At 39.0% G+C, this 27,021-nt stretch overlaps 2 protein-coding genes and 1 long non-coding RNA gene across 6 annotated transcripts; 2 read left to right on the top strand and 1 right to left on the bottom strand.

Annotated features, from left to right (window-relative positions):
• The first annotated feature begins 733 nt into the window (after nucleotides 1-733).
• On the top strand, nucleotides 734-18,632 carry morc2 (MORC family CW-type zinc finger 2). Of its 4 annotated transcripts, none has more exons than XM_085180091.1 (29): nucleotides 734-867; nucleotides 1,254-1,340; nucleotides 1,448-1,602; nucleotides 2,671-2,724; nucleotides 2,838-2,872; nucleotides 2,972-3,040; nucleotides 3,152-3,242; nucleotides 3,333-3,441; nucleotides 7,267-7,426; nucleotides 7,518-7,629; nucleotides 8,088-8,213; nucleotides 8,300-8,379; nucleotides 8,465-8,547; nucleotides 8,807-8,892; nucleotides 9,092-9,232; nucleotides 9,322-9,476; nucleotides 9,853-9,981; nucleotides 10,061-10,166; nucleotides 12,735-12,867; nucleotides 12,987-13,070; nucleotides 14,387-14,638; nucleotides 14,755-14,988; nucleotides 15,505-15,615; nucleotides 15,917-15,974; nucleotides 16,047-16,185; nucleotides 16,283-16,450; nucleotides 16,549-16,642; nucleotides 17,407-17,595; nucleotides 17,696-18,632. In XM_085180091.1, the coding sequence occupies exons 3-29, from the start codon at nucleotides 1,535-1,537 to the stop codon at nucleotides 17,762-17,764; spliced, it is 3,135 nt and encodes a 1,044-aa protein (XP_085036217.1). In that variant the 5' UTR covers nucleotides 734-867; nucleotides 1,254-1,340; nucleotides 1,448-1,534; the 3' UTR covers nucleotides 17,765-18,632. The 4 variants fall into 4 exon arrangements, with proteins under 4 accessions (XP_085036217.1, XP_085036216.1, XP_085036218.1 ...); XM_085180090.1 differs by having other exon boundaries at nucleotides 1,257-1,340; XM_085180092.1 differs by lacking the exon at nucleotides 1,254-1,340 and having other exon boundaries at nucleotides 750-867.
• On the bottom strand, nucleotides 13,292-26,253 carry LOC146506852 (uncharacterized). The gene is made up of 2 exons (XR_014877190.1): nucleotides 26,023-26,253; nucleotides 13,292-23,971 (listed from the first exon to the last, which is right to left on the bottom strand). It is a non-coding gene; the product is annotated as an uncharacterized LOC146506852 (long non-coding RNA).
• LOC146506853 (acyl-CoA dehydrogenase family member 11) lies at nucleotides 20,588-26,811 on the top strand. The gene is made up of 14 exons (XM_085180097.1): nucleotides 20,588-20,872; nucleotides 21,376-21,599; nucleotides 21,708-21,807; nucleotides 22,542-22,659; nucleotides 22,872-23,014; nucleotides 23,093-23,245; nucleotides 24,580-24,674; nucleotides 24,777-24,876; nucleotides 24,954-25,094; nucleotides 25,179-25,271; nucleotides 25,350-25,457; nucleotides 25,542-25,713; nucleotides 26,062-26,128; nucleotides 26,250-26,811. Exons 1-14 carry the CDS (start codon nucleotides 20,588-20,590, stop codon nucleotides 26,359-26,361), a joined length of 1,911 nt encoding a protein of 636 aa, XP_085036223.1. The 3' UTR covers nucleotides 26,362-26,811.
• The last annotated feature ends 210 nt before the right edge of the window (nucleotides 26,812-27,021 follow it).

The following is a 27,021-nucleotide window of genomic DNA, read 5'->3' on the forward strand; positions in this document are numbered from 1 at the left end:
GTGACATTTAAAATTTCAAATACATTTTGCTTGTGCAATTATTTTTAAGCATCATTTAAATATCTTTCTATCCACCTGAAGGTTTTGGATTAACCACCACTAAGGTTTAATTTTAGGTTTATGTGAGTGCCATATTTCTCTCTGATATAAGGCCTCTTGAAACAGAAATTGAAGAGGAAATTATTTTTTTCTTTAATTTCATTCAATGTTTCCTTAAGTGTCTGAAAGAAAGGACGTATAAGTATTTTGTAAAATTAGTAATTCAATTGTGACACACTGGAGCCCTGTAACAGACTGGCGACCTGTCCAGGGTGTACCCCGCCTCTCGCCCTATGACAGCTGGGATAGGCTCCAGCACCCCCCGCGACCCTGAAAAGGATAAGCGGAAGCGAATGGATGGATGGATGGATAGTAATTCAATATTGTCTGTAGAAGAATTATTATCAAATAATCATAATAATGTTTCATCAGCATTTCAACTGCTGTAGCTAAAATAAAATAAAAATTAGGGTTAAGGTGAATTCTCAGTGTGTTTTTGTTTTTATTTTAACTGTGAGCATACTTTTGATTTTATGGCCCCAAAAGTATAGATTATGAGCTTAACGCAATGAACTTCTGAAGGTCTCTCTAGGCGCCAGCAGACTGGTGCACCAGTATGTTCTTTTTTTACGTAACGAGATGTCCTCCAATCATGGTTTAGAATCATAACGCGGTGCCTTCCTATTGTCCACAGCTATTGGGTGATTATCGAAAAATAGAGGCGGGATTAGCGCGGATCAGGGGAAACTAGAGAACCAACCATCGACGTTGATGGTAGTTGGATTCTTCGCGGCCTCGGGGATTGCTTTATGTCAAGGAAAACAAAACGTAACGTTATGAAGTATTTGGACTAACTATATTAGCGTGCAAAGTCGAGGTCATCTGAAAACGTCTGGCAGAAAGGAATTGATACGGCTAACGTTAGCTTCATCTTCCCACAGTAAAGCTAGCTAGCTGCCGTTTCCTCATAAACATTCCTGCGCTAATGTCGGCTAGCTGCTAATGTTAGCATGCCGTTAATAACAGTTGCAGCAAAACGTCTGAACTGTTGATGTCATGTTCTTAACCAAACATGACTTAGTCATATTTTACAGTAACCCAGCGAGGCAACGGTCTGACTTCTTCTCGAACGAATGCACGTTAATGTCTTCGTTGCTCAAGCCGTGCCTAAAGACGCTCTTTTCGCCTAATCATAACATTTTGTTGTTCCTCAGCAGGCCTCCCACGTGTTACTTGCTGGTACCTTCACCTGCGGGGTGACTTGTAATTACGCAGGAGTGTCTCCTCTGACTTGTTCTAAGGTATAAACATTAGCTAATGTCATGTCATTTCTGTTATGTCAGTGAATTGATTGAAGATACACGCAGGCAAATCAACAGTATTTTTGATCTTTTCTTTCCTGTTTTAGAATGAAAGTTCTGAACTAGGGCTTGGTCAGTCAGCAAGAAGACGTGGAGGTCACCAGGAAGTACTTAGTTAACAATCGTGAGTGACCATGGCCTACTCTAGCTACAGCAACCTGAGCAGGGCTCAGCTCACCTTTGAATACCTGCACACAAATTCGTAAGTACCAACTTTTTGGGAATTAATTTGTCCGTAAGAACTTCACAATACACAGAGTTACAACTAGTTAGCCTTAAAGATAGAACTTTAGCAACCACCTACACACAATACACTGCACCACTTCACCTCACCTACTTATTTTTGCAAGATGCCCAACAATGTTGTTGAGTAGAAAATAAGATATAGTCCAGAAAGACGAGTAGAGCACGTTTCCCTCATTTTGCTACATGTCATTTTATATTTAAAACAACTTTACCTTCCATGAGTAATACTTTCCATTCTGTCTGTATTCATTCACAATTCAAAACCTATGCTGGTGTTTATTTTAATAGCTGATGCTGCTACCATTCTTTTACTCTTTTTGTTTTTGCTCTTTGTTGTTATGCATTTTCTTTATTGTCACAAGGGGGGAAAATTGTTTGCCAGTTTGCCACATCAACGTTATAACAGATTTGTTAGATATAATCAGCTATTTTTATTTTTCTGAACTTGATAGTGTCTTTGTGTATAATTGACAGTGTAGGCTCAGAACAGAGTATAGACACGTCACAAATTTTGCAATGAAGCTAAATGTGCTTGCTTCAGTTATTTGTCAAAAAAATCATGTGATATTGGCTGCTTGCAGACATTTATCACTCAGTTTGATCAGTAATGACTCAGGAAAAAGAAGACAAGTTTGGTATATGCTCCTGTGGTATGTAATGTTCAACGTATATGTGGCTTATATTCGAAGTAGGTCGCAGCACCCTTTTGTTGTTCTTTTTGTTATAATGATAATTCATTTTAAGTGTTTAGCTGTCAGGTGAACTGTGGATAGTCAGTCCTTGAAGCTGAGCAGATAGTTTTACAGTTAACCAGGAAATGCATGCTTAACTGATAGTTCTTCATTTTATGCTATATATAGCAGACTTGAGAAATAACAGTTTTTATAACAGAATAATAATCGTATGTTGGCTATCTGTGGAGTTCAGATGCTGTCACCAAGCATCTCCTATGTGTCCTTGTTCTCTAATGAGCTTCCCTTGTCAGTTTTTACTCTATTAATGGAATATTTGGTCTAACTCTTAGGACAACACATGAGTTCTTATTTGGAGCCTTGGCAGAACTTGTGGACAATTCAAGGTACTTGTTATGATTCACAGCACAATTTTTAAATAAATTATCGAGTATGGGAAAACTTGCATTAACCTGATATCATATAATCTAGAAAATCTCATATGTTTTTTCTTTCACAGAGATGCTAATGCCACACGTATAGACATCTACACAGGTAGACCTCAGAGTAAAATATCCAATTTCATATACTGAAACCTATCCAGTGAGTCACTGTTTTTCATATCTGTCTTTTGACTTCCTGCTTGTGTGACAGAAAAAAAAACAGAGCTGAGGGGTGGCTACATGCTTTGTTTTCTGGATGATGGTACTGGGATGGATCCAAGTAAGTGTGACTAAATGATCAAAGAGCAAATTTAAAGCAAGGTTATTGTTGTTTTTGTAGGGCCATGGTTACATACAGTGTATAATTTGTGTCCTTAAACTTTTTTCTTAGGTGAGACAACCCATGTGATTCAGTTTGGAAAGTCAAACAAACGGTCTCCTGAGTCCACTCAGATTGGCCAGTATGGAAATGGACTGAAATCGTGAGTTGTTTTTCCAGTTCCTGTCTGGTATTGATCACGAAGTTGGTACACCAGCATTTCCATATTTACGAAGTTTGCGTGTTTCCACAGGGGCTCTATGCGCATCGGAAAAGACTTTATCTTGTTCACAAAAAAGAACAACACGCTGACTTGCCTCTTCCTGTCGAGGACTTTCCATGAAGAGGAGGGTCTGGATGAGGTCAGTGGCAGTCATGAAATGCTTAGAGACTATTTTTGTTAGATATGCTTTAGCCACTCACCACACATTCATTTCAAAGTGTACTTTGAATATGTGTCTAGATACTCACACCTGTGTGTTCATGCTTGTGTGTGTGCTTTCAGTCTGTGTGAACAGTACTCTGTGCTCTCTGCTCAGTTCAGAAACATGTTGAAATTTTACAGCAGCCTACTTGAATAATGCTGTAAATCCCTGGACAAATACAAAGAATGGAACAAAAACTGACAGCACTGCAAAATGCAAATTGTTTAATATTAAAATTTAGATAACTTCTAAATAAATGTAAAACACCAAAGGTTATCACAGTCATATCAACAATCTTATATCTTATAGCATAAATCAAGACCTAATGCAGACCTTCTCAAAGTGTGGTGCCCACCCCCTAGGGGGGGGCGCGGTATGAAAAGGGGGAAAAAAAACCCAAAACGCTTGGACACTGCTAGCATGGGGCGCCCACACAAACGCAAAGCAGGAGATGAAGCATAGCTGAATATGTTTCCAAACCAACTTCCTTCCAAGCCAAAAACTAGAAAATATGGTGAAGCATATCTTCCCTTTGGTTTCACCTGCACAAGTGCCAAGGTAGGTCTCCCCTGCAGAATTGGTTTTCCCTTCGTCAGGAGCACGCGCTGGGCTGTTCAAATCACGGACAAACAACATCCCACATTCTTGATTTTTAGTTCACAAACACTTGTTGTAATGACTAACTACTCCTGACATTTTGGAGATGTTAGCTCTTTATACAGTAAAGTTACAGTGGGATACAAATAATATCAGGCTGATCCTGCCACAATTTGTCCCCCGGTTCAAATCACAGACAAACAGTATCCCACAGCTGTTTATGTTTTTAAACCCATTTTGCACAGAGAGGCATTTTTTGAAAAATGTATTGATAGCAATGTTGAATATTATTACACAGGAAAAAAACAACTACAATACTAAAATAATTACACCGTGACGCCTCTGCCTTTCTAAATGGAGGGGCAGTAACTGCGTGTGTATATGTAAGCGTTTAAAAACTGAAGCTAGTCAGATTAACAGTATTTTGTCTCTATCTGCCATTCTGCAATTCATCTCATGTAAGCAATAACGTGGCGCACAGCGTGACTTGAAAAAACGCACATACCTTTGACGTTGCATGATGAACTCTGTATTCCTCGTCCACACGTAAATGCAAAAAAGGATTTTTAAAAAATCTCAGTTTTCGGTGATTCGAAACGCCATTTACGTGTGAACGAAACGGCTGCGTTTTCAAAAATACCCGTGTAGGTGCGGATGTAGCATAAAAGAGTTGGTAGTTTATTTTATTGCTACCTGTAATTTATTGCAGTTTACTGGTATTTGCTTAATTGTTTACGAAATGTTTGAGGTGTGAAATAAATTTTATTTATACAGCGCCAAATCACAACAAAAGTCGCCTCAAGGCACTTATATGATATGACATTGAACACATGTTATATTACACTGTTTTTTTTTTAGTTTTTTTTTTTAAACTAAGCAAAAATGCAGAAGCAGTGTGTGAAAAACTAACTACACTGCAACCAAGGTCAGACTATGAAATCCTCAGAAATTTCAAAAAACAAACAAACCAAGAGCTACATCTCAGATTCTGAGTATGTTAAAGTTCATGACCAGACAATTAGACGAAGATAAAATAAGTATGACCCGTTTGAAAGAGATACCAGGACAAAGCTTCCTTTCTCTTAAAACAAAACAAAACAAAACAAATAAACATTGTGGCTCAGATTAGATTTGCACATTTACATTTGAAACCACGAGTCTTATGAAACAATGTCATTGGGATAGACAAGAGTAAAGTGGAGATGTTGGACCATAATACACAGCACCAAATGAAAACCAAATGCAGCATATGAGCACAAAGATCTCATAACTGCATAGCACAGTGGTGGAGGGGTGATGATTTGGGCTTGTCTTCTAGCAACAGAACCTGAGCATCTCGGGCTCATTGAGGTGACCACTGTATACCAAAGTATTCTAGGGTCATCTTTCCAAAAAATAAAGCTTGGTTGAAACTAGAGATGGACCGATCCGATATTACGTATCGGTATCGGTCCGATACTGACTCAAATTCCTGGATCGGATATCGGCGAGAAATAAAAAATGTAATCCGATCCATTAAATATCAAAAAAGCACCTCACAAAACTTGCTACATGGCGTAACCTGGCTCATAACCGTAGCACGTTGCAGCAGTGTGCATCACGTGATAGAGCGGCTGTGTGGAGCTTCGCTACCAAACCAGCATTTCATCTCCGAGGAAGTTTTCCCAGAGAGAAGTAAAGCAAGTGTGTAAGTTCATCTCTGAATGTTTGTAAAGCATTCCAGCGTTAAGCTTAACAACCGATATATGGAGCGACTGCCTCTCTCCCCCTCCCTCTCCTGCTCCTACTTCAAACGTGAAACTGATTAATGATCAGCTGATCGGCTTTTCTGTCGCGAGTCTGTCTCTCTTCTTTGTTTTTGGCCCACTTCTCACCAGAAAGAGGAAACCAGCGGCTGAACAACAGCAGCACTATTAAGCTTGATAAGCTGTTGTTAGAATTTATTTAATATTACTTTCTACACCAGGATCGTTTTCTACGTAGCTGATGGCTGTAACTGTGCAGGTGCGGATCTAGCAAAGTTTAGCCAGGGGGGCCAATAGGGCATGAACAGGGAAAAGGGGGCACAAAGACATACTTTTCTTTCTTATTCCCATTTAAAATGTCGAGCTTTTAATAAATAATTATCTGACTCTTACACCCAAAGTTTTAATCTGATGTAAAATATATATATAAGTCCATTACTGTATATAGTAACTGTTAAGTCTAATATACCCTAGTAAGCTATAGTACTTTTTCCTTTGGGAAGGTACCATCTGTGCAGTCTGCAATTTTGTTGAAGAAAGATGTTGAATCTATTTAATTATTCTTGAAAAATAATTTATTTCTGTGCATTTTCCTCCCTGCATCAAATTAAATTTGATTACATCGATTAAGCATCATGAGGTGGGGGTGGGGGTAGTTCCCTATTTTTTTTTTTTGCTGGGAGTTTGCAACCCTATTAGTTAGGTTGCTTAATATTTCTGCTAAGTACTCTTTAAAATACCAGAATAGGAAGGATGGAGCAGGTTTAAGTTTATTAGATATTACTGCACTATGAAATATTTTGGGCGCAGTGTATTTTTTTTTGCATACAGGTATAACAGAATAGCTTTAGTGTTGTTATTTATTTCAACTTGAGTATGAACTTATACAAAATGCAGCAAGATATTAAAAAAACGTTTTATTAATTAAAAAACACACTATATCGGATTCATATCGGTATCGGCAGATATCCAAATTTATGGTATCGGTATCGGACATAAAAAAGTGGTATCGTGCCATCTCTAGTTGAAACTGGGTCATTTAACACGATATTGATCCCAAGCATGGCAGCAGATCTACAATCAGGTGACAAAAAAAGGAAACAAATCAAAGTGTTGGAAGGGTCCAGTCAAAGTTCAGACCTCAGCCTGATTGAAATGCTGAAAGTTGGCTCTAAAATCGGAGTAGACAGTGCTTCTGCATTTTGCCTTAGTTTTTGTTAAACAAATAAGGGCATGGTGTAATATGTCATAATATGTGTGTAGTTTGTCATTTGGGGATTTAGTTACCCAGCATGTTGTGGAATGTAAACCATGTGGCTCTCCAGCAAACTGATTGAAGGTCACATTTGTCAGATTCCAAAACATGTGGAAAGCTAACTGCTCTGGGTTACTTAGGGTTTTCATTCCCCTCCCTCTACAGGTGATAGTGCCTCTTCCTTCCTGGGATATGAAGACCAAGGAGCCGCTGACGTCTGATCCAGAAAAGTACGCCATAGAGACCGAACTGATCTTCAAATACTCACCTTTTAAAAATGAAAAGCAGCTGATGGAGCAGTTCAACAAAATAGAAGGCAACAGCGGTAAGCATTTAAATGTGCATCACTATGTGAAGAGCTGACAAATTGACATGTTGTTACTTACTTTTGGTGTGGTATTTTATATTATCTATAGGAACGCTAGTGATAATCTATAATTTGAAGCTGATGGACAATGGAGAACCAGAGCTGGATGTAGAGACAGACCACCAGGACATACTGATGGCTGGGACACCTGCTGAAGGAGTGTAAGTACAGTTGTTACTGTTAGTTATGATGCCATTATTATTGTGGCTCACAGATACGATTTTGGTGGTTTTTACTTCAGTATCAGAAACCAGTTTAAAATTTCATCAAATGTCCAGCTGGAACTCAAACTTAATGGTGATCAAATTTCAAAATCAAAATGTTTGTAATGACTTCACTTCACAAATAATTGCTGATTGTGCTGGGGGGTGTTGTTTATCTACAGGGGATAGCAAGGGATCTCTATGGCATTAGCATATGAATTTATAATATTAATTTAAAATATTAAGTTGAGTTGGGTATCTTTCTTGGCAAGCTAATAGTGATTCAGCTTAATATTGATCATTTATCTTTGTTTAAAGGTAGAGCCCTGCAAGTTGACTAGTTGGAGGAGGCAGAAAACCACAAAGTAAAAATAGTTTGATGACAGCATGTCTAATGCACCACTTCTTGTTCACAGGAAGCCAGAGAGAAGATCGTTCAGGGCATACGCTGCTGTTTTGTACATTGACCCACGCATGAGGATTTTTATCCAGGGTCATAAAGTCAGGACTAAGAGACTTTCGTGCTGTCTTTATAAACCAAGGTAATACAGTAACACACATATGGACTCTCAGTAACTTGTTTATTCCAGTGTTCACACTTTGATTGGACTTACTGTTTTATTTAAAGGTGTTATAAATACTCATCAACTCGGTTCAAGACCCGTGCTGAGCAAGAAGTGAAGAAAGCTGATCATCTTGCAAAGATTGGTGAGATAGTGGGTTATTAATCCTGCTAATTAAAGTTTGCTTTAGCTTTAGATCATGTGAAAATCATATGTGGTGTATATTTCAGCGGAGGAGAAGGCCAGAGAGGCAGAGAGTAAACGCATGGCTTTGGAGGCCAGATTAGGAGAGGACCTATCAAAAGACTCACGGGTAAGCTAAGGAAAACCTTTGGTTAATTGTCAAGTGCAGATGTGTAGTGTTTATGTAAAACGGGTTTTGGGCAAAGCAAGTTTAGTTGTATAGCAACAGTTAATGACATACACATCAAAGTGTTTTACATATGTCAAATTATTAAAGAAACAGGGAAATTTAATAAAAGGTGTACTTTGACATGATTCAGTGGTTGATTCACAACCAAAAAACAATGACATTAAATTTCTTCTTTGTCTCCCTCCTTTTACTCCATCAGGCAATTTTGAGAAAAGTTCAAGATGCAGCCATGATGCTGCGAAGGGATGCTGACATGAAAAAAAGGATTCTTGAAGCCAAACAAAAGTATGTTTAACAAAAATGGCAAACTTTATAGATTGTAGGCTGTTAAAATTCTGTTCCTTTGTTTGGCTGGAAATGTATATTAAAAAATGCCTCAAAATAAGATTTGTGCATTAATTTTGTTTGCCGACCAAATTATTTGGCATCTAAATTTTATGTAAATGTATTTCTTACCAATCTACGTTTCTTCCTTGTTCTTCAGAGCATTAAAGGAGCCCAAGGAGCTGAATTTTATATTTGGAGTGAACATTGAACAGAGGGACCTGGATGGGATGTTTGTGTACAACTGCTCTCGTCTCATTAAGATGTATGAAAAGACTGGTCCTCAACTGGAGGGAGGCATGTAAGTAAAATGCACTAAAAGTGAAAAATGGCAGGAAATGAGCAAGTGATTAAGTTGTAATTTTAAACTATTTGGTTCATGTGTCTTAGGGCATGTGGTGGTGTAGTTGGAGTAGTGGATGTCCCATATTTAGTTCTAGAGCCTACTCACAACAAACAAGATTTTGCGGATGCTAAAGAGTATCGACATTTACTAAAATCCATGGGGGAGCATCTGGCTCAGTACTGGAAGGACACAAACATTGGTAAGCTTCCCTGAAGTTGCTGGATTCCTGTTTATTGCTGCACCTCAAATTACAAGTGAAAATACCCCCATACTCCTGAGAGTTTTAAGCATGTTCTATGATTGATACATTATCCTGCTAGAGTGTTAGACAATTCAGATACAGTTGTAATCACCATTATTGATCTACCAGCTGCTGGAGCTTTAAGGTGATATTGCCTGTGATATTGGATCGAGAAATGTTTGAGTCAGAGGTGAAGCATAAGTTTCATTTTAGCTGTATTAAGGGTTCCTTCCCTAAATAAAAATACAGCTTTGGGTCAACTTATTTTAATTATAGCAAATGACTTGCAACTGTATCAACTGATCTCACATCTGCATCTGTGTTTGTCATACAGCACAGAAAGGCATAGTGAAGTTCTGGGATGAGTTTGGATATCTGTCTGCCAGCTGGTCTGCACCTCCATCATCAGAGTTGAGATACAAGAGACGCCGTGCCATGGAGATACCACTTACTATTCAGTGTGGTAAATTGAGCACACACATTTAGAGGACATGCAGTATCTCTCACTCGCTGATTATGCTTTTTCTTCTTCTTTTTTTAAGATAAATGTTTAAAGTGGAGAACGCTGCCTTTCCAGATGGATGCAGTGGACAAACGCTACCCAGACAGTTGGGTGTGTCTCATGAACCCTGACAGCACTCAGGACAGGTACTGACACAATGAGCTTTTTCAGATAACTTCATTTTCTTATCTTATCTCACTAAGCAAAACGGTTATCAAGTTTCTAATTAAACTTATTGGTTATTTTTGATTGCTAAAAAACTGTTTTTAGTATAATTTAGACCAGCGTTATAATGAAATTATACAACTGAATTGTTACTTTATTCAGAAGCAGCAGGAATATTTACAGCAGCACAGTGATGATATGATCTTAGCAACTAAAATAAATAGAGCTGACATTAAACTACTGACCGGCCTTTAAGGTGTCGCGGATAAATACAACAAAATAAAACTAGTACCGGTACCGAAAAAAAGAAGATTTATTCATAACACACGTGAAAAGACCCAGGAAAACAGAGTTAACAATAACAAAATAACACTGAAAATCGATAAAAACCCTAAAAACCATACATTTCACACCTGAGCCTCAACTCTCGCGGCCCGGTACCAAACGACTCACGGACTGGTACCGGTCCGAGGCCCGGGGGTTGGGGACCGCTGCCCTAGGTTGTCTGAATTTTGGCATCAATTCTTCAAAATAATTTCGGATATATTGGGTATAAAATTGACTCCAACTCCACATATCGCTATATTTGGCAAACCACCAAATAACCTTCATACTACAGCTATTCAAAATAACCTTATTGCCTTTGCTTCTCTCATTACTAGAAAAAGAATTTTGTTGTTGTGGAAATCATCTCAGCCACCATTAATTAAAGTCTGGCTACAGGATATCTTAGGACTCTTAAAACTGGAGAAGATAAAATTCTCCATCAGAGGCTCATCAGATAGATTTTTTTTTTTTTTTACTCACCAGTTACCAGCACGAGAAATCTCTCTGTAGTCCACCATATGACAGTGTACAAAATTTTCTGCTATTCCCAGCAGTGGCTGTTCTACCTTGTAAGAATACTTTATTTAAAAATATTCCAGCATTATTAGTTTGTTTCGACCAAGGAGCAAGTACTTATTAATATTAATATTAATATTGTTAATATTGGTTAAGATTTATATCAATATTGATTAATGTTAAGACTTTGTTTTTTGAGGCTAGCAGATGTTGTTGTTAATTTTTTTTTTTTATTATTATTTTTTTTTTCCTATTTATTTATTTATTGTATGGGTTTTGCATTTTTTGTATGGGTCAATTCATTTTCTCTGTAACATACTCATTTTTACATTATTGGGAGGGAGTGGGGGGTATTCAGGTACTCATCCCATTTATGTTTTTTTTTTTTTGTATGTTATAAAAAAGAAAAAGATTATTACCTCTATGTGTTTTATGACAGTTCGGTATTGAAAAATAAAAGAAAGAATAAGAAATTGATGATACTTGGCAAATACAACTAAAGTCCGTTACACACTAAATGCGTTGCGAAAAAGCGACACAAATTCCTAATTTTACGGATCCGAACGTATATACACACTGAATGTGTTGCATTTTTGTGGAAAATTTGCCCTAAAAAAGGAATTTGGAGAAAGAAAGAAAAAAAAATTAAGTCGTTATGAAGCAATGATGAGCTGGTCCTGATGTTCCTAAATAGAGATTCTGGGTTCATTCAGTTCTCATGACAAAGCAGCAGCAGGAAGAATATGATGGTTTGATCTGGGAGTGGAAGCTATATTGTGGCTTTCATACATGTGTAAAAGGATGTCAGTGGGGCAATTTGACCTTATGTTAGCAGACCACATCTGAGGAGGTAAAAAAATAAATTCAGAGAGCTGATTGACCCCCAGAGCAGCATCTTGCTCTCAGAGGTGAAATTATTATTTACATATCATTGTAGATTCAGTACCAGTGCGCTTGATACCAAATGCAGTGATCTGATTCAGTGCTCTATTCATTCGGATTAGAAAAATCGAGCTTGGTTCGAAAAAAAAAATGCCACAAATTCGTCCAGTGAAAAATAGGTGAGTCTGAAAAATATTTTAAACACACAAAATGTTCAGAGGGATTTTATCTGTTACCCTACAAGCACACAGGTTTTTTTTGTTTTGTTTTGTTTTTTTGTTTTGTTTTTTTTTGGGGGGGGGGGGGGGGGGGGTTGTTAAATAGCTTGTTTGTAACACTGTTCATATCATCATATCGTTCATGTCAGCTCATCAACTGTGCCATAGTTGAAGGTACTGGTGTCTGATGGTATCCTCCAAATAGCCAATGTTATAAATGACACTTCAGTTATAAGTGTAAATATAGCAAATCTTAATTGAACTTTGCCACAGGTGCCTCTTGTGCCTACAGATGAGGTTGTTGTGCAATCACAAATGTGACCAAAATGTCAGGGTATATTTAGCATACCACTTTATTTTTCCTCTCTCAGTTTTTCTAGTGATAAGAAAAACCCTATGCACTGATAGTGCTTAAGAGGAGTTAAAATCCAACCGGAAGTTGGAGATTCTGCAGCAATAAACAAAAAACAACAAAAGAACTTTGAATAATGTATTAGCTGAAGTGCTTATGCCATGAGAAAGTACCTACTAGTGTGGTAATATATTTTGTATGTTCTATATAAATTGTTCACATATTGTTATATATTGTTTGGAAATTGTTTTCAGATGTGACGCTCCTGAACAGAAACAGAATCTCCCATCTGGTGTTTTGAAGAAAGATAAGCCAACAGCTGAAGACAAACAAAAAGAGATAGCAGAGAAAATCAAACAGCAGCAGGAGAAGCTGGAGGCCTTGCAGGTATCCTGTCCAACTCTTGCTGTCTGTGTTTCTGTGTTTGGTTTGTTTTTTGTTTTTTAAATCTCTCTGTTTTGTGTCTATCACCACAGTATATGTATATTCTGTTTGTTCCCTGCCAGAAAACCAGCACCATCAAATCTGCGGCAGATGTAAGAAAGCTCCCATTGGAGGTTAGCATGAAACCAACAGAGAGTTCCTCTCAGGTAAAAACAAACAAAAACGTCCCTGTACTGTCTTCTTGTCTTTTTCTACTAGTTAACTCTCGGCATATCGTATTTCTGATTTTAATATCACTGCACGTATGAGGAAAAACAGGAAAACTACCAAAGTAGTTGAATGAGATTTGCTATTAAAGAAAAAATTTAATCATTAGAAAATGATAAAAGAAGAAACTTCTATTCTATTGTATTCTATTCTCTATTTATTTATTTATTTATTTTTAACATCACAGGTACATTATATCCAGAAAGTATTCATAGCACCTCACGTATTCCACATTTTGTCGTGTTATAGACTTATTCCAAAATGGCCTCAAAATTCTACTCACAATAACCCATAAATACAACGTGAAAAAAGTAAATATTTACAGACTTTGGTTATTGTCTTGTTGAAGCACATTTGGCAGTAATTACAGCCATAAGACTTTTTGAGTTTGATGCTTCAAGCTTAGCACTTCTATTTTTAGGGAGTTTTTTTTTTCCATTTTTCTTTGTATAACCTCTCAAGCTCCATCAGGTTGGATGGGGAACATCAGTACACAGGTATTTTCAGATCCTTTCAGAGATGTTCAATATAGTTTAAATCTGAGTTCTGGCTGGGCCACTCAAGGACATTCACAGAGTGGTCCTGGAGCCTCTGCTCTGTTAGCTTAGTTGTGTGTTTAGAGCTGTTGTCCTGTTGGAATATGAACCTTCGCCCCAGTCCGAGGTCCAGAGCTCTCTGGAGCAGGTTATCCTCAATGATTTCTTTTATGTCACTGCATTCCCAAGACTCTGACTCATCTCCAATTTTCTTCTGCCAAAAAATATCCACACAACATGATGCTGCCATCACCACGATTCACTGTAGGGATGGTACTGGCCATCCATACAGCAGTTCCTGGTTTCCTCCTGACATGACACTTGGCATTCAGACCAAAGAGTTCAATCCTTGGTACAGATTTATTTTTGAATTTTGTTTTTCATCGTCTAACAGACCTTCAGATGTCTTTTGGTAAACTCCAATCAATTTTAGAATAAGACTGTAACATGACAAAATGTAGAACAAGTGGAATGCTGGGAATACTCTCTGGATGAACTGTATGTTTCCTTTTCTATGTAAATATGAACTGAAAATGTAAAAAAGGAGTTTTGTATGTTCAGTATTAAACAATTTAATTGCACTGTAAAAGGGTCACACTAAAGACAAACACTGCTGTTGATAGTGATCCTTTTTTTCCTTTTTTTTCCCCTCTTTGTTCAAATGTATTCATTATCATACTCAAATACTAGTTTTGTGTCCTTTCACGTTAACAATTCAGGCAACCAGGTCTTCTGAAAGGTCTGTTGCACGCCCACGCTCCCCACCACTCCCAGCTCATCTCAAAAATGCCCCAAGTGCCCCACCAGGACGTAGTGCTTCTCAGCGGCCCACCCGAACATCAGCCATACCACCAACTCCACCAAAGGTTGAGCCATCCAGGTCCAGAGCTGCAGCAAAACCACCTCCATCTGCAGCAAAACCCGTTCCCAAAGCTACTGCCAAAACACCTCCACCCAGCCGCAGCTCACGGGTACGTTACAGGTTTGATTTAAGAAAAGATTTTGTTGTAAAAGTATTTCATATGGCTTCATGTACAAATCCTACCATAAAGCAGTGTAAAATACTGAAAGCTGTCTCCTCATATAGGCATCCGCCAAAGCTTCACCTGCCAAACCAGCAGCTGCTGGACAGCGCAAGAGAATAATAGAGCAGGAGGAGAGTGAGGAAGAAGAAGAAGAGGAGGAGGAGGAAGAAGAAGAAGGCAGCGAGGAGAGTGAAGAAGAACCACAGACAAAAAAATCCAAGATGGCTGCAGCTGCCACTAACCGTGGCAAAGTCGTAGAGAAGGCCCCACCTCCCAAACGTGGAAAGTTGGATGAGGTAAAGAACAGAGGCAAAAACTGTAGTGCAGATTTGTAACTGCTGAAAATGTATTACAGCTCTGAAAAACAACTGCACATCAAAACAAGATGATTAACCTTGGGTGTGAAATGAGGGCACTAGTAATTCTGCACAAATCTTAATCCTGCGTGTTCAGCGTGCAGCTTGCTTAAAGGACTTTTGCTTTTGCTCGCATTTTCCCGCTTTTGCTTTATGAGAAATTAATTTCAGGATGTGGATAAGGTAATGACTGGACTAGGAAGTGATTGTATGCTCAACATTATTATGATATCTGCATTAATTCAGGTAAAGTCTGTCAGTTTTAAATTAATTAGCTGCTTATTGGAGCAAAGCTTTACTCGTACTGCTCGCTTACTTTATTGTGTCTGAACACAGTAGCTGCAATTAAAGTATCTTAGACTTCTGCTTAAGACACTGAGTGAACATGGACATACCTGGGTGGTCCATCAGGTTGCTGAACCTCCGATCAGAAGCCCTGTGCTATTGACCTTGCAGGTTAAAACACACTCTCAACTTGAGAAGAAAGGAGTGTCTGCCCCTACACGGCAGGCACCAACACCATCCTCTGCCCCTAAATCCGTTTCTACACACGGGGCTAAAGAAAAGGTAGCTTTATTGGGTCCCTCTCTCTTCTACTGTCGAATCAAGCTGGGCTGCCTGCTGCTCTCACAACTTCTAACAATCAACACTTACTTTTTCAGCTCATATACATATATAGTGTAGTGATAGATTAACGGTTCTTTCAAAACAAAACCAATCATTTTATTAATATATAACAGTTTCTTTATAACCAAGCATGCCATTCATTTCAACCTCTAACTAAGTTGTTGAAGACTGTATCTAACCCGACTGCCTTTTCAGTGATTTCTTAAACTGTTGTGGTCATATTTTGTTTGTATTTTTAAAGGCACCTGATAAAGCTCTACAACAGGAACCAGAAAACGACACTAAAAATGCTCAGAAAGGTGAGATGATGATCCACTCTCTACTGATGTGAATCAAATACAGAACTGGAAAATGAGTATTTTCTTCTCCAGATAAGGGTCTGCTGGTCGAAGTACGTGTCAATAAGGAGTGGTATACGGGCAAAGTCATCGCCGTTGAGGCGAATAAACAAAGTGTTCGCTGGAAAGTTAAATTTGACTACGTACCTCGGTCCACCCCTAAAGATCGATGGTAAGATACAGTCTGTGTGAATGTTGCTTTCTGAACATGTTTTTGATGACATGGCAGGTGATTCAAATCTTATACATGTATGTATCTCTCTGTAAAGGGTATTTAAGGGTAGCGATGAAGTCCGGCTGATGCGACCACCATCTCCAATCTCTCAGACACCTGACACCCAGCAGGAGACCGAGAAGGGTCCGGCACCCATGGAGCCAGACACTACTCAGCCAGGAACCAGCCGAGAGGTGACTGACAGCCTGGTCACCATGTTGAGGTGAGCTGGTTACAATGGTTACAATGTTGTTATCATTCTTTAAGAGTCTTGTAACTCTCATAACTGCTGTGTGTTTACTGTGCTCTTGATGTTTCTAGAACAATGCTGCGTTACTTCTTTCCTCCTGCTTTTCGGATCCCAAAGGACGATGTTAATAGCATGACAGCCGAGGAGCTGGTTGCCTTTCCTTTGGTGAGATAATAAAAGCTTCTTCTATCTTGTGACGGATAAGCAAAAGCAGAATGCTAAATTTAAGCAGAAAGATGCAAGAAAAAGAAGCTTAAATAGCACAGCAAAAAGAAATATGAATGTGAATGTTGTCTGTTTCTGTATTCACCATGCTTCTCGCCCTATGGCAGCTGGGATCATGTACTTGTTGTATCAGTCTTGCATGAAGAAGAAAGAGTGAAAGTAGAACTGAATTTACTGGTTGATCTGTTCCCACAAAGTTTCAAATTGATGGAGGTCACTGTAAATGAATTGACCATCTTTGGGAACCCAAAATGTCTGCTCAGTCTACTTACCTACCACCGTTTTTGACACTTGAGCCAGACTTTTTCACACCTCATCAGTGTCCACAAGTCTGATGGAAAAATTAGATTGTAGTGAAAATGATCTTCCGCTGCAGTGTGCAGGGTTCCGCTGCAGCTTGGGAATGCCTCTGTGTTTCACAAGACCAGCTGGAGGAGTTGGCCAGGGAGTTAAGGCTGGTCATCTCTGCTTAGTTTGCTGGATAAGTGCCAGAAACTAGATGGATAATAGTTTGATATTTTAGTGTGAGATGAAACTAGATGGAAAAAAAAACTTGTTAAATAACTAGATAGTTATTTAACAATGGCAATAGTGCACAAATTAACATTGAAATTATAAGTGAAGATGTTAACTGCTGTGTTTTCTTGCCAATTCTGTTGAATTCTCCCACTGATTTGTTTTTGTTTTTTTCCTCCTGCATATAGAAAGAGTATTTCCAGCAGTATGAATCGGGCCTGCAGTCATTGTGTAATTCATACCAGAGCAGAGCTGATGCTAGGGCCAAAGCTGTGGAGGAGAAAAACAACAACACTGAGCTCAAACTAAAGGAGGCAGACGAGAAATTACAGAAACTCCGAACAAACATTGTGGCCCTTCTGCAGAAAGTACAAGAGGTAACACTTCTTAATCTGTGCTCCTCATTATGTGCACATTGTTGATAAACCCCCCCTTTCCAGAAAGTGAGTGATTATCGTGCCTTTTTTCCTCCCACAGGATATTGACATAAACACAGATGATGAACTTGATGCTTACATAGAAGACCTCCTTACAAAGGGTGATTAAAGAAAACCAAAATCAAATGAAAGATGTGAACATTAACAAACTGGTCATCATTTCAAGTCTCCATGGACCCACTCTCATGTGTGAATATTTGGGGTTTGTTTTCATTAATCCCTCCATGTGTTGAATCAGTTTGTAACCGGTTTGTATTTTTAGGTTCTCACTGTCGATTGCCTCTGGGCCTGTGGTTTTATTTTGTCCCTTTTTATTACCCTCTTACATCTGTTAATCTATGTTTAAAACATGCTATCCTGGTTGAGCTGTTAAATAATTTGTATGTTTATTGCGGCGTATGCTCTTTTATATAGTCAACTGTTGTTGTGACAAACTACATTTCTTCATTTTGGTCCATTGTCAGGTGACATTTTCACACTAAAGACTTGGGCTTAACTCGTCTCTGTTCTATATTGCAGCCTGTAGTTAAACAGTTATTTTTATTTTTGCACACTAAAAACACATCAGTGTTCTCCAACCTGGACAGAAAACCGGGTTCATCTTTTATGTTTGGGAGATATTCCCCATCCATAAACAGGAGCTACATACTGGGTTATATCAGTACATTTATTATTCCTTTAAATTCATTCTTCATTTAACCTTTGACTGTTCTGTTTTCATTTTGGGAAGAAAAAAAAATGGTTAACTGCTGAATTGTTTAATAATTATTCAGTGCCTCTGTTCTTCTTTTTGAACAGATTTTTAACCCATCATGGAAATGTTTTATTAAACGGTGCATGCTTTCAGTCTTTATGTTCTCGTTGGAACAAAGGATACTGTATTTTTGACAAACCTTTACTTGGAACAATAAAACTGGTTCAGCAACACATTATGTTGGTCAGTATGTGGTGTATAATAAAGTATTTGTTCTGGGAAATTTTACATTTGGGCTTAAGTAAATTATAGTGTTACAGGAAGGGATTTCTGTAGCCATGACAGTAAATATTGTTGAATTTTGTTTTGTTGGTGGTGCTTAGAGCCCTGTGTTCTGTGGATTATCTTTACAAACAATTCATTTTCAATCCGTTTTTTCTACTCTTGGATCTATTTTATATAAATGAGACATGAAACACAAGGTTTAAACGGCAGAACATTCTTACAGGGATTCTTACAAGTCTGTCCAGCTTCACAGTGGAAGGTAACCTGACTGGATGCACAATCTCTTAGTATGTTGTGGAAGCTGCTTAGCTAATAGTACACACAACAGAGTCCAGGTATCCACCAGTTTCTACCGTCGGCTTTTACTGAAGGCTCAGATGATTCATAAGAACACTTCCTACTAAAATCTTTCCTTTCCTGCCATCTGCTAGGAGGTCCAGAAGCTAGCGTTCATGAACTATCAGGTTCATTGGCTTTAAAAAAAATTAACAATGAACGTAAACACTTTTTTTTTGTTTATTTTGAGTCATCTCGTCAACGCAGTTACAAAAAAACATAACTAAAAGGGATGTTTTATATTTATTTATATAAACATTATATCATACCTGATATTTTATTCTTTGTATACACTATAGATCCTTGATAGAAGTGTTTGTCACCTGTGTGTTTGCGTGCTGTTTTAGCCGCTGCTGTAGCAGCAGGAGGTGCTAGTTGAACCTTAAACGAGGAGAGACTTTTATTTTGAAGGCGAAACTTAAGTTGCCGCCGTGAACGTGAACGCAGCTGGGAAAACGTTTGGTAAGATGACTGCTAGCAGCTATATCTTTGATATTTAGGAAGCTTTTAAGTTTCATTTGAAACTAATTCAGCGTTGTCTGTGTAAGCTTGCCCGTGAATAAAGCGCTCACAACTTTGTTGAACGTCATTGCTAACTGCTGTGTTGTTGTCGGGTTGGAGTGTGAAGAGTACGCGTTATGACAAAGGGTTTCAAGAAGAGGATAGCAAGTATATGCCTCTGTTTAATATTTAAATATATTTAAATAATATAAAGGAAACCCTCGAATACAAGCGGTAAGATAATATCTGCACAAAGGCAACGACGCAACCAGATGAACTTTGACCCATTTCTTTGGTTGTCAGTCTTCTCCATGGTCTGCAAGCCAGCTAGATAAATTTACATAAAGAAATAAGTATCAGCAATGGAGAAACAAAGAAGCTAATCCTATCCGGAATCAGTAAAAATGCGCCTGTTTTCTGAGTAATAAATAAAAACCAAATATACAGAAATTGCTTTCAGCTGAATGCACCTCCCTGTTCTGCCCCCGGGAGGACCAGCGGTGGTGCTAAAGGGCACTGGGGTGGCATTGCCCAGAGGGTGCCGTTGTCCTCTTTAATACTTCAATACAACTTGTCCTTGCCATTAGTTTATTGCTTCAAAGCAACTGTTTGATCTTAAATGTTATTACATCCCGTGAATGCTACTGGTTTACATATTAATGGAAAATAATGATTTAATTTGAAAGATGGATTTCCCCTCTTGTACTTCACATTGGTTTGGTCCACTACTGTCGCTTACTTTGCAAACTCTAAACAAAGGATGTGTGAGACCCCCTTATTTATATCTAAAAATGACACCCATTAACAGTTTTATCCAGATTCATTTTTATTAGCTTGTTACCTTACTTCTTGTGCTTCAGTGTGGCTTGTATTTTGTTATTACTGTATTTCCAGATAGATGTCTATGGAGCAGGAGGTCTGTGCAAATTAAAATGATTATAACTCACTTCTTTTCCCCTGATCCCAACTAGTTGTTGGACGCCACTCACCAGCCCCGTGCCACCCCATTAAAAAAAAAACTGAAGCATTCCTGCCTTTATCTAAATGTCACCTGTCCCTGCTCTAATGGCATTGTGTTGACTCCCTAGTCAGACCTCAGACTGAAGGTATTAGGCCATGTCAGTGTCGTCAGCCCTCCTGAGCCGACGTGTAGCCGGAGGCTCCTATAGGTTGTGGTGTGTCATTCCTTCACCTCGACCACTGATCCACGTCAGATCAGCTTCTGTAGCTGAGCCAGGCAGAAGAAGATCCAATGAAGAACAGCTGTGCGAGGCAGCAGGCTACCTGCCGTTCACCCGAGCCAGGATAGGGCCTTTCTTTCAGGAAAACCCAGTGCTGAAGAACCCATTTGTAGAAGATGCCTTGCTCAGAGGATATCTGAAGAGACACATACCCCAGGAGGTGAGCAGGGATTACATGTTTTTCTCAAGAAAGGGTGTCATACTACCAGTTTTAGAGCAAAAGCAACAGGCCCATTAAATAACAATGTCCATATTAGGTGTATATTACTATATAATAATGTGTTTTTTGTTGTTGTTGTTTTTTAATGTGCTCATAACTTGTTTTCTTTTTGAAAGAAGTGTTGGGTATATGCACAGTGTTACATATGTAATGCATATTTTTCCTTAAGTTTTGTTGCACCAGCACGAATTCATTTTATAAAAAGCAATAAGAGTTTGACTTTGGTCTTTGTTACTATTAAAAAGCCAGGGAGGAGCTGTCCTATCAGGTAAACAGGCTGAGATCTGTTTCATAAGGTCTGCGATATATTGTGTGTAATAATAAGCACCTTTAAAGACCCTCAAGATCACCATACATTAGTACAAAATGTATATATATATATATGTATATATATGTGTGTGTGTGTGTGTGTGTGAATAGTATGTGTATAAATTTGTCTACAGGCAATTCTCTCAGACTTGTGTGCATTTGGAGAACACATGGCAAAGGAGGTGGATGGCTGGGGTAGAGAGTGTGAGGTCAATCCTCCACGGTTGGTGCACTTTGATCCCTGGGGTCGCCGAGTGGACCACATTGTGACCTCCCATGCTTGGAAACGCATGAAAGACCTGTCAGCGCAGGAAGGACTCGTTGCCATTGGCTATGAGAGGTCATTTGGCGAGTGGAGGTTAGAAGGCCGTTGCATTTCCTTTTTTCGGTTTAGCTCATGTGTCTTATTTCACTTCAGTAACGTGTTTTTGTCATCTTCCAAAAAGTGTATGTATGTGTTTCCTAGTCGTGTGTACCAGATGAGCAAGCTGTACCTTTTCTCTCCCTCATCTGGCCTCTACACCTGTCCTCTTGCTATGACCGACGGAGCAGCAAAAGTTATCCAGGTGTGTTTAAAGAAGTGAATAACATGACTAATACAGTGTCCTGTAAGCCAAACTGATTAGAACAACAGAACTAGTAATGGCATTAACCTCCAATCATTTAAAACTGAATTAAGTGAAGAATATTGTAGCCAATGTAGTTTAAAACATTGGCATTTTAAGAATATAAATTCATCGTCCTCCCATCCGTCAAACGCTACAGACAGTTTCATGCTGAGACTAAAGGCTCAGAGACAGTTTCATCTCAAAAGTTATACAAGCATTTAATCAGTCCATCAAGTCCCCCCAGTAAAATTGTTTTAACTGGCTGAGGAACCACATAATCATAGCCATATTGGGAACAGTTTGCACTATATGCATTTTGCACCCTATTTCCTTTTATATTGTATATTTGTATTATCTTTTATTGTGTCATTTATTTCTTTTATAGGGAGATTATGTTTTTGCTGTTTATTTTCCTGTTTGTGTTAAGGAGAATTTCCCTTCCAATCAGTTTGCACAGTGTACGTTGATAATATTAATAAACAAAAATGTAAAATATGCCAGCTTTTGTTTAAAACAGCTGCATGTACTTGAAGGAAGTGTATATTAGATTGATGAGCAACTGAATAAAACTCTATATTTTGCAGTAATGGCTGTATAGTAGTGAATGTACACATATTTTTGACTTGCTTGACCCCAGTTCTGTTTTTCCTTGTAAGCACAGTGAATGATTGTTTGGATTTGTGTATGAGAAGTCCTTAGGTGTTTCGTGGCCAGTAGAAGACGCCTACAGTCGTTTGACCACCCGCCATCCAGAACGCTTCTGGACATCCGGACAATGGATGACAGAGAGACAGGGAGGCTCTGATGTGGGTAAGTAGTGACACACTGTTTTCTGCATTTATCAGTCCCAGATTCAATCTGTAAATTAAGAGCTGCAGTACAACAGTGTTGTAATTGTGCTTTTCAAAGGATGAGATATCTGTGGAGGGGATTCTTTGTTTGCATACTTTTTTTTTCCGCTTTGTCATGCAGAACAAGAGTAACTGTTGTAATGCTTCATGAGTTGTTTTCATTGTTCTCAGCCAGTGGCACTGAGACGGTGGCTGTTCCACAAACAGATGGTTCCTACAAGCTCCACGGCTTCAAGTGGTTCACGTCTGCTACGGACGCAGACATGACTCTTACGCTGGCCAGAGTGCAGGACAAAACGGGAGCAACCATACCAGTACTGCTGACATCAGTCACAAAACATTGTCAATGACTTGCAGAGTGATATAATTGACTGCTGTTCTCTGTCCCACAGGGTAGCAAAGGTTTGTCTCTCTTCTATGCGGAGGTGAGTCGAGATGAGGAGGGCCAATTGAGGGGTATTGAGGTTCAGCGACTGAAGGACAAGCTGGGGACACGCCAAATGCCGACTGCTGAGCTGCTGCTGGACGGCCTGCCAGCGCACAGGGTCAGTTACACATGCAGGGTCATTGGATATAACAATTTATTGACAAACTATAGGCTTTATCCCCTATCTGTGCAGATATGAGCAATTGCTTAAAAACACACACACACACACAAAAACAAGTTATGTGCAGCAATGATAAGCAGAACCATTCCTGCATTTGTGTGCTAGGTGGAAAAATTCACAGTGATTTTATTTGCCACTCCTCAGTAACAAAAAAGTACACACTGCTTTGTAAAAACACAAATCAACTTTTGTAGCACTTCTGACTTAACCCACTGAATCCTCAGAAACTTGTTGAGATGTGCAACTCATGAGAGTGCCAGCTGCTTGCATCTCCAGCAGCAGCACTCGGGCAGGTAGCATTCAGTCAGCATGAGATAATGAGCTGTGAATGGCTGCAGCTAAATTAATATGAGGGAATCACTTAAAGCAAAACAAGCTCAGAAAAAACAGCAAACCAAAACAAGAAGTAGAGATCTGCATTCGTTGTTGGTAAGAACAGATTATTTTTTTTCTTTTACTACTTTGCCTCTAAAGTAGCGTTGACTTGTCTCTGGCTCTTCTCCAGCCTTCTTCGAATTCTTCGATTCATGTAAGCCTCTTTGGATCAGGATTGCTCCTGTGCAACCTGTGGATACCAATTTACATTGGGTTGTGGGGATTTTTAAGGTGGTGTCAATCCCTTGGATTCTTTGTTGTGCTTGCTGTTGTTGGTCCTTCAGCTAGCTGCGGGGAAGACCAAAGTTACAACATAAAGAAAGCTGAAGTGAAACTGAGTGTTAAAAATAAGGAAAAGTGTCCACTGCAAACAATGACTGTGGTTCTCCTGCTGTTTTCTTTTGGTTGACTTTTCAATAATGTTTGCTCCCTTTCCTGTTCAGGCCCACTTTTTAAAAGCTCAGAATTGGACTCACTCATAGCGCTATCTGTGTCAAGCTTATAATCTTGGCCTTTTTGGACTGTAACACAAGCACAGCTGTGTAGGGTGCATACACAGAAAACTTAAGCATGGGGGACACGAGTGTGGTACCACAAATCCTGCATTACCCTGCTGGGGGAGAATTTTTATGGAAATTTGTAACAGTGTGAGCATTAATTGCACTTTTGCTATATAACACATGGTTATATGGCAAAAGTGTAATTAATCACTGTGAGGGAAATCATCCAACATTTTTTTTTTTTTTTTTTTTTTTTTTTAAGGTATGGACATTTTCAGGCAGTTTATGGTCCACTCCACCAACCTTCACTGTTAGAGAAACAAGACAAGCCATGTTACTTGTAATTTTTTTTTCTATAATGTGTCCAAATCTTTGACAACTTGTTTTCCACAACAGCTCGCAGAGGAGGGGAGAGGTGTGTCCTCCATAGCTAATATGCTGACCATAACCAGGATCCACAACAGCGTCTCTGCAGCAGCCGCTATGAGAAGGCAGGACACCACTCATACTACCACACTTGAATCTGTGCTGATTTCTTAAAGCACAGCATGAGTAAGCTGGTTAAACATTTGTGTAACTGTGTGTCTTCACAGGGTGCTCCAGTTAGCTCGTGACTATACCACTCGGCGCACTGCCTTTGGAAAGCTTCTTAAAGACCACCCACTGCACATGCAAACTCTTGCTAGAATGGAGGTAAGCTGGCAGGGGGTGAACAAACTCCACACAGTGTTTTCTGTCATGCTTCAGGACACATGCTTCTCACACTACAGGTAGAGTCTCGAGGGGCCTTTCTTCTGGTGATGGATGTGTGTCGTCTGTTGGGCCGAGAAGAAAGTGGAGTGGCAACCGAGCACGATGCTCACCTTCTCCGGCTGCTCACTCCGGTCGTCAAACTGTACACTGGGAAGCAGGTGAACAGTTTGTGTGAATGCTAGCGTTAGCGGTTATTTGCCTGTTTTGATTGTCTGATTGTTTCAGTGTTGTGTTTGTCTCAGGCTGTGGCTGTGGTGTCGGAGGGTTTGGAAAGCTTTGGTGGCCAGGGATACATCGAGGATACCGGCTTGCCTGGAATACTCCGTGATGCACAGGTGAGTTTGATACTAGAGGTGTGATAGCTTGAGATTTACAAAAAGAGTGAAAGACTAACTTGGCTCTTCCTCTTCCAGGTTTTGAGCATATGGGAAGGTACCACAAATGTTTTGTCTCTGGATGTGCTGCGGTGTGTGGCTCGTAGCTCAGGGATGGTTCTTCATGCCTACTTCAGCCATACCAAGGTCAAAGCAAGTTTAATGAAAAAATCTTCTTTGTGACTGAGCAGAACAAAAATGTGAAGTGCGCTTGTTTTCTTCGTGTTATAGTCTCTGCTGGCGGGCGCCTCTGGCGTTTCCTTATTGTCCCCAGCTGTGAAAGCAGTGGGCGGAGCTCTTTGCGAGCTGGAAGAGTTTGTTCAGGTAGCAGCAACCAGAGCACCCAGCTACCTGGAGCTAGCAGCAAGAGACCTGGCATACAGCCTGGCTCGCATCTACACAGGTGTATACCACACACACACAAACACACACACACACACCAGAGCTGCAACTATGAGTTAATTTACAGGTTAGCTGATCAACATAAAAATAATTCTAAATAATTTTAAGCATAAGTCAAATATTCACTAAAATGTTTTCTGCTTTTTTTTCCAACTTTTTGAGTTTGTAATTAAGTTATTAATTAAATCAGCATTTTGAAAACATAAGCTTAAGCTGACATCTTTCAGTCTAACAAACCTCTAAGTCAGTAATGTAATCAGTCAGCTGTACTGTTATCGTGGCCAAACATTCAAACAATAAACACATTTACCTCTATGCACCTTGTTATCATTCCCAACTCTGTTATCAGGAGCCCTTCTTATTGATCATGCATGTTGGAAAGGAGCTTCTCCATCTGACACCTATGCAGCTCTCAGGTAAAAAAAAAAAGAAAAATGTAAATTTGCAGTTGTCTAAAATATATATTTTTTAAATGCACTATAATTTTGTTACTATTTAACATTATTTTTTTTAATCACTATTTTTTTTATTTTCCAGGTGGTGCGAACAGGACTTGTGTCCCGTGGCAAGGAACCAGAGAAGAGGTCACTATGATTCCAACACTTCACTTGATGCTTCTTTAGTCTTTGACCAGTCGATACAGGGCTGAAGAATCACTGAGTCACTGCTGAGCCCTGCGGTCTGTCTTAGTGACAAACAGATTTATTGTCTGCTATATTGTTGTTTGTGTTTTTGTGAATGACTGAAATCATGTTTCATTAAAAAATGAAATTCGGTCTTGAATAAGCATGTAAATAAAATGGAGAATGGGTTGTGTCTTCAGTATCAGAGTAAATACTGGACAGTAAATTGAAATGTAAATTCCCACAGTTAAATGTAGTTTTTTAAATAAAGGCAAATGATCAGCAGCCCAGAGATTAACTTCACATAGGTCATGAGCAAAACAGGCCCCGACTGACCAGGTTCATACACACTGCCTTACTGTACTGCTGGAAAACCTGCACATACATATTGATGTATAAACTTTAAAACAGTAAAACCTTGGCAGTTTTAACGCAATTTTTTGATATTCATTAAACTGTAGTGACTTTAACTGTGAGTTTACTGAGTCACTGTTTTTTATTTTCAAAAAATGAACATTGCTCCCATGTGATACACAGCAAAAACATAAAATAAACACCCAAACAATATCCAACACCTCTTTTTAAAATATGTTGATATATATCGAGGTGGGAGTAGGTGCGAAATGTTTTTTTTTCTAATGGCGATAAATACTTTTTACTCAGAAAACTTATTGTTGCACTTGTTT

Source organism: Neolamprologus multifasciatus, chromosome 12 (genome assembly GCF_963576455.1).
Source record: "Neolamprologus multifasciatus chromosome 12, fNeoMul1.2, whole genome shotgun sequence".
Lineage (NCBI taxonomy): Eukaryota > Metazoa > Chordata > Actinopteri > Cichliformes > Cichlidae > Neolamprologus > Neolamprologus multifasciatus.

Bases quoted from the DNA above. Each gene is read 5' to 3' on its own strand.
- morc2 (XM_085180091.1), top strand. From the start codon at position 1,535: ATGGCCTACTCTAGCTACAGCAACCTGAGCAGGGCTCAGCTCACCTTT. The intron at 9,982-10,060 runs GTAAATTGAGCA...TCTTTTTTTAAG, and splicing joins ACCACTTACTATTCAGTGTG to ATAAATGTTTAAAGTGGAGA. The intron at 16,451-16,548 runs GTGAGCTGGTTA...TGATGTTTCTAG, and splicing joins AGCCTGGTCACCATGTTGAG to AACAATGCTGCGTTACTTCT.
- LOC146506853 (XM_085180097.1), top strand. From the start codon at position 20,588: ATGTCAGTGTCGTCAGCCCTCCTGAGCCGACGTGTAGCCGGAGGCTCC. The intron at 21,600-21,707 runs GTTAGAAGGCCG...TGTGTTTCCTAG, and splicing joins AGGTCATTTGGCGAGTGGAG to TCGTGTGTACCAGATGAGCA. The intron at 22,660-22,871 runs GTAAGTAGTGAC...CATTGTTCTCAG, and splicing joins ACAGGGAGGCTCTGATGTGG to CCAGTGGCACTGAGACGGTG.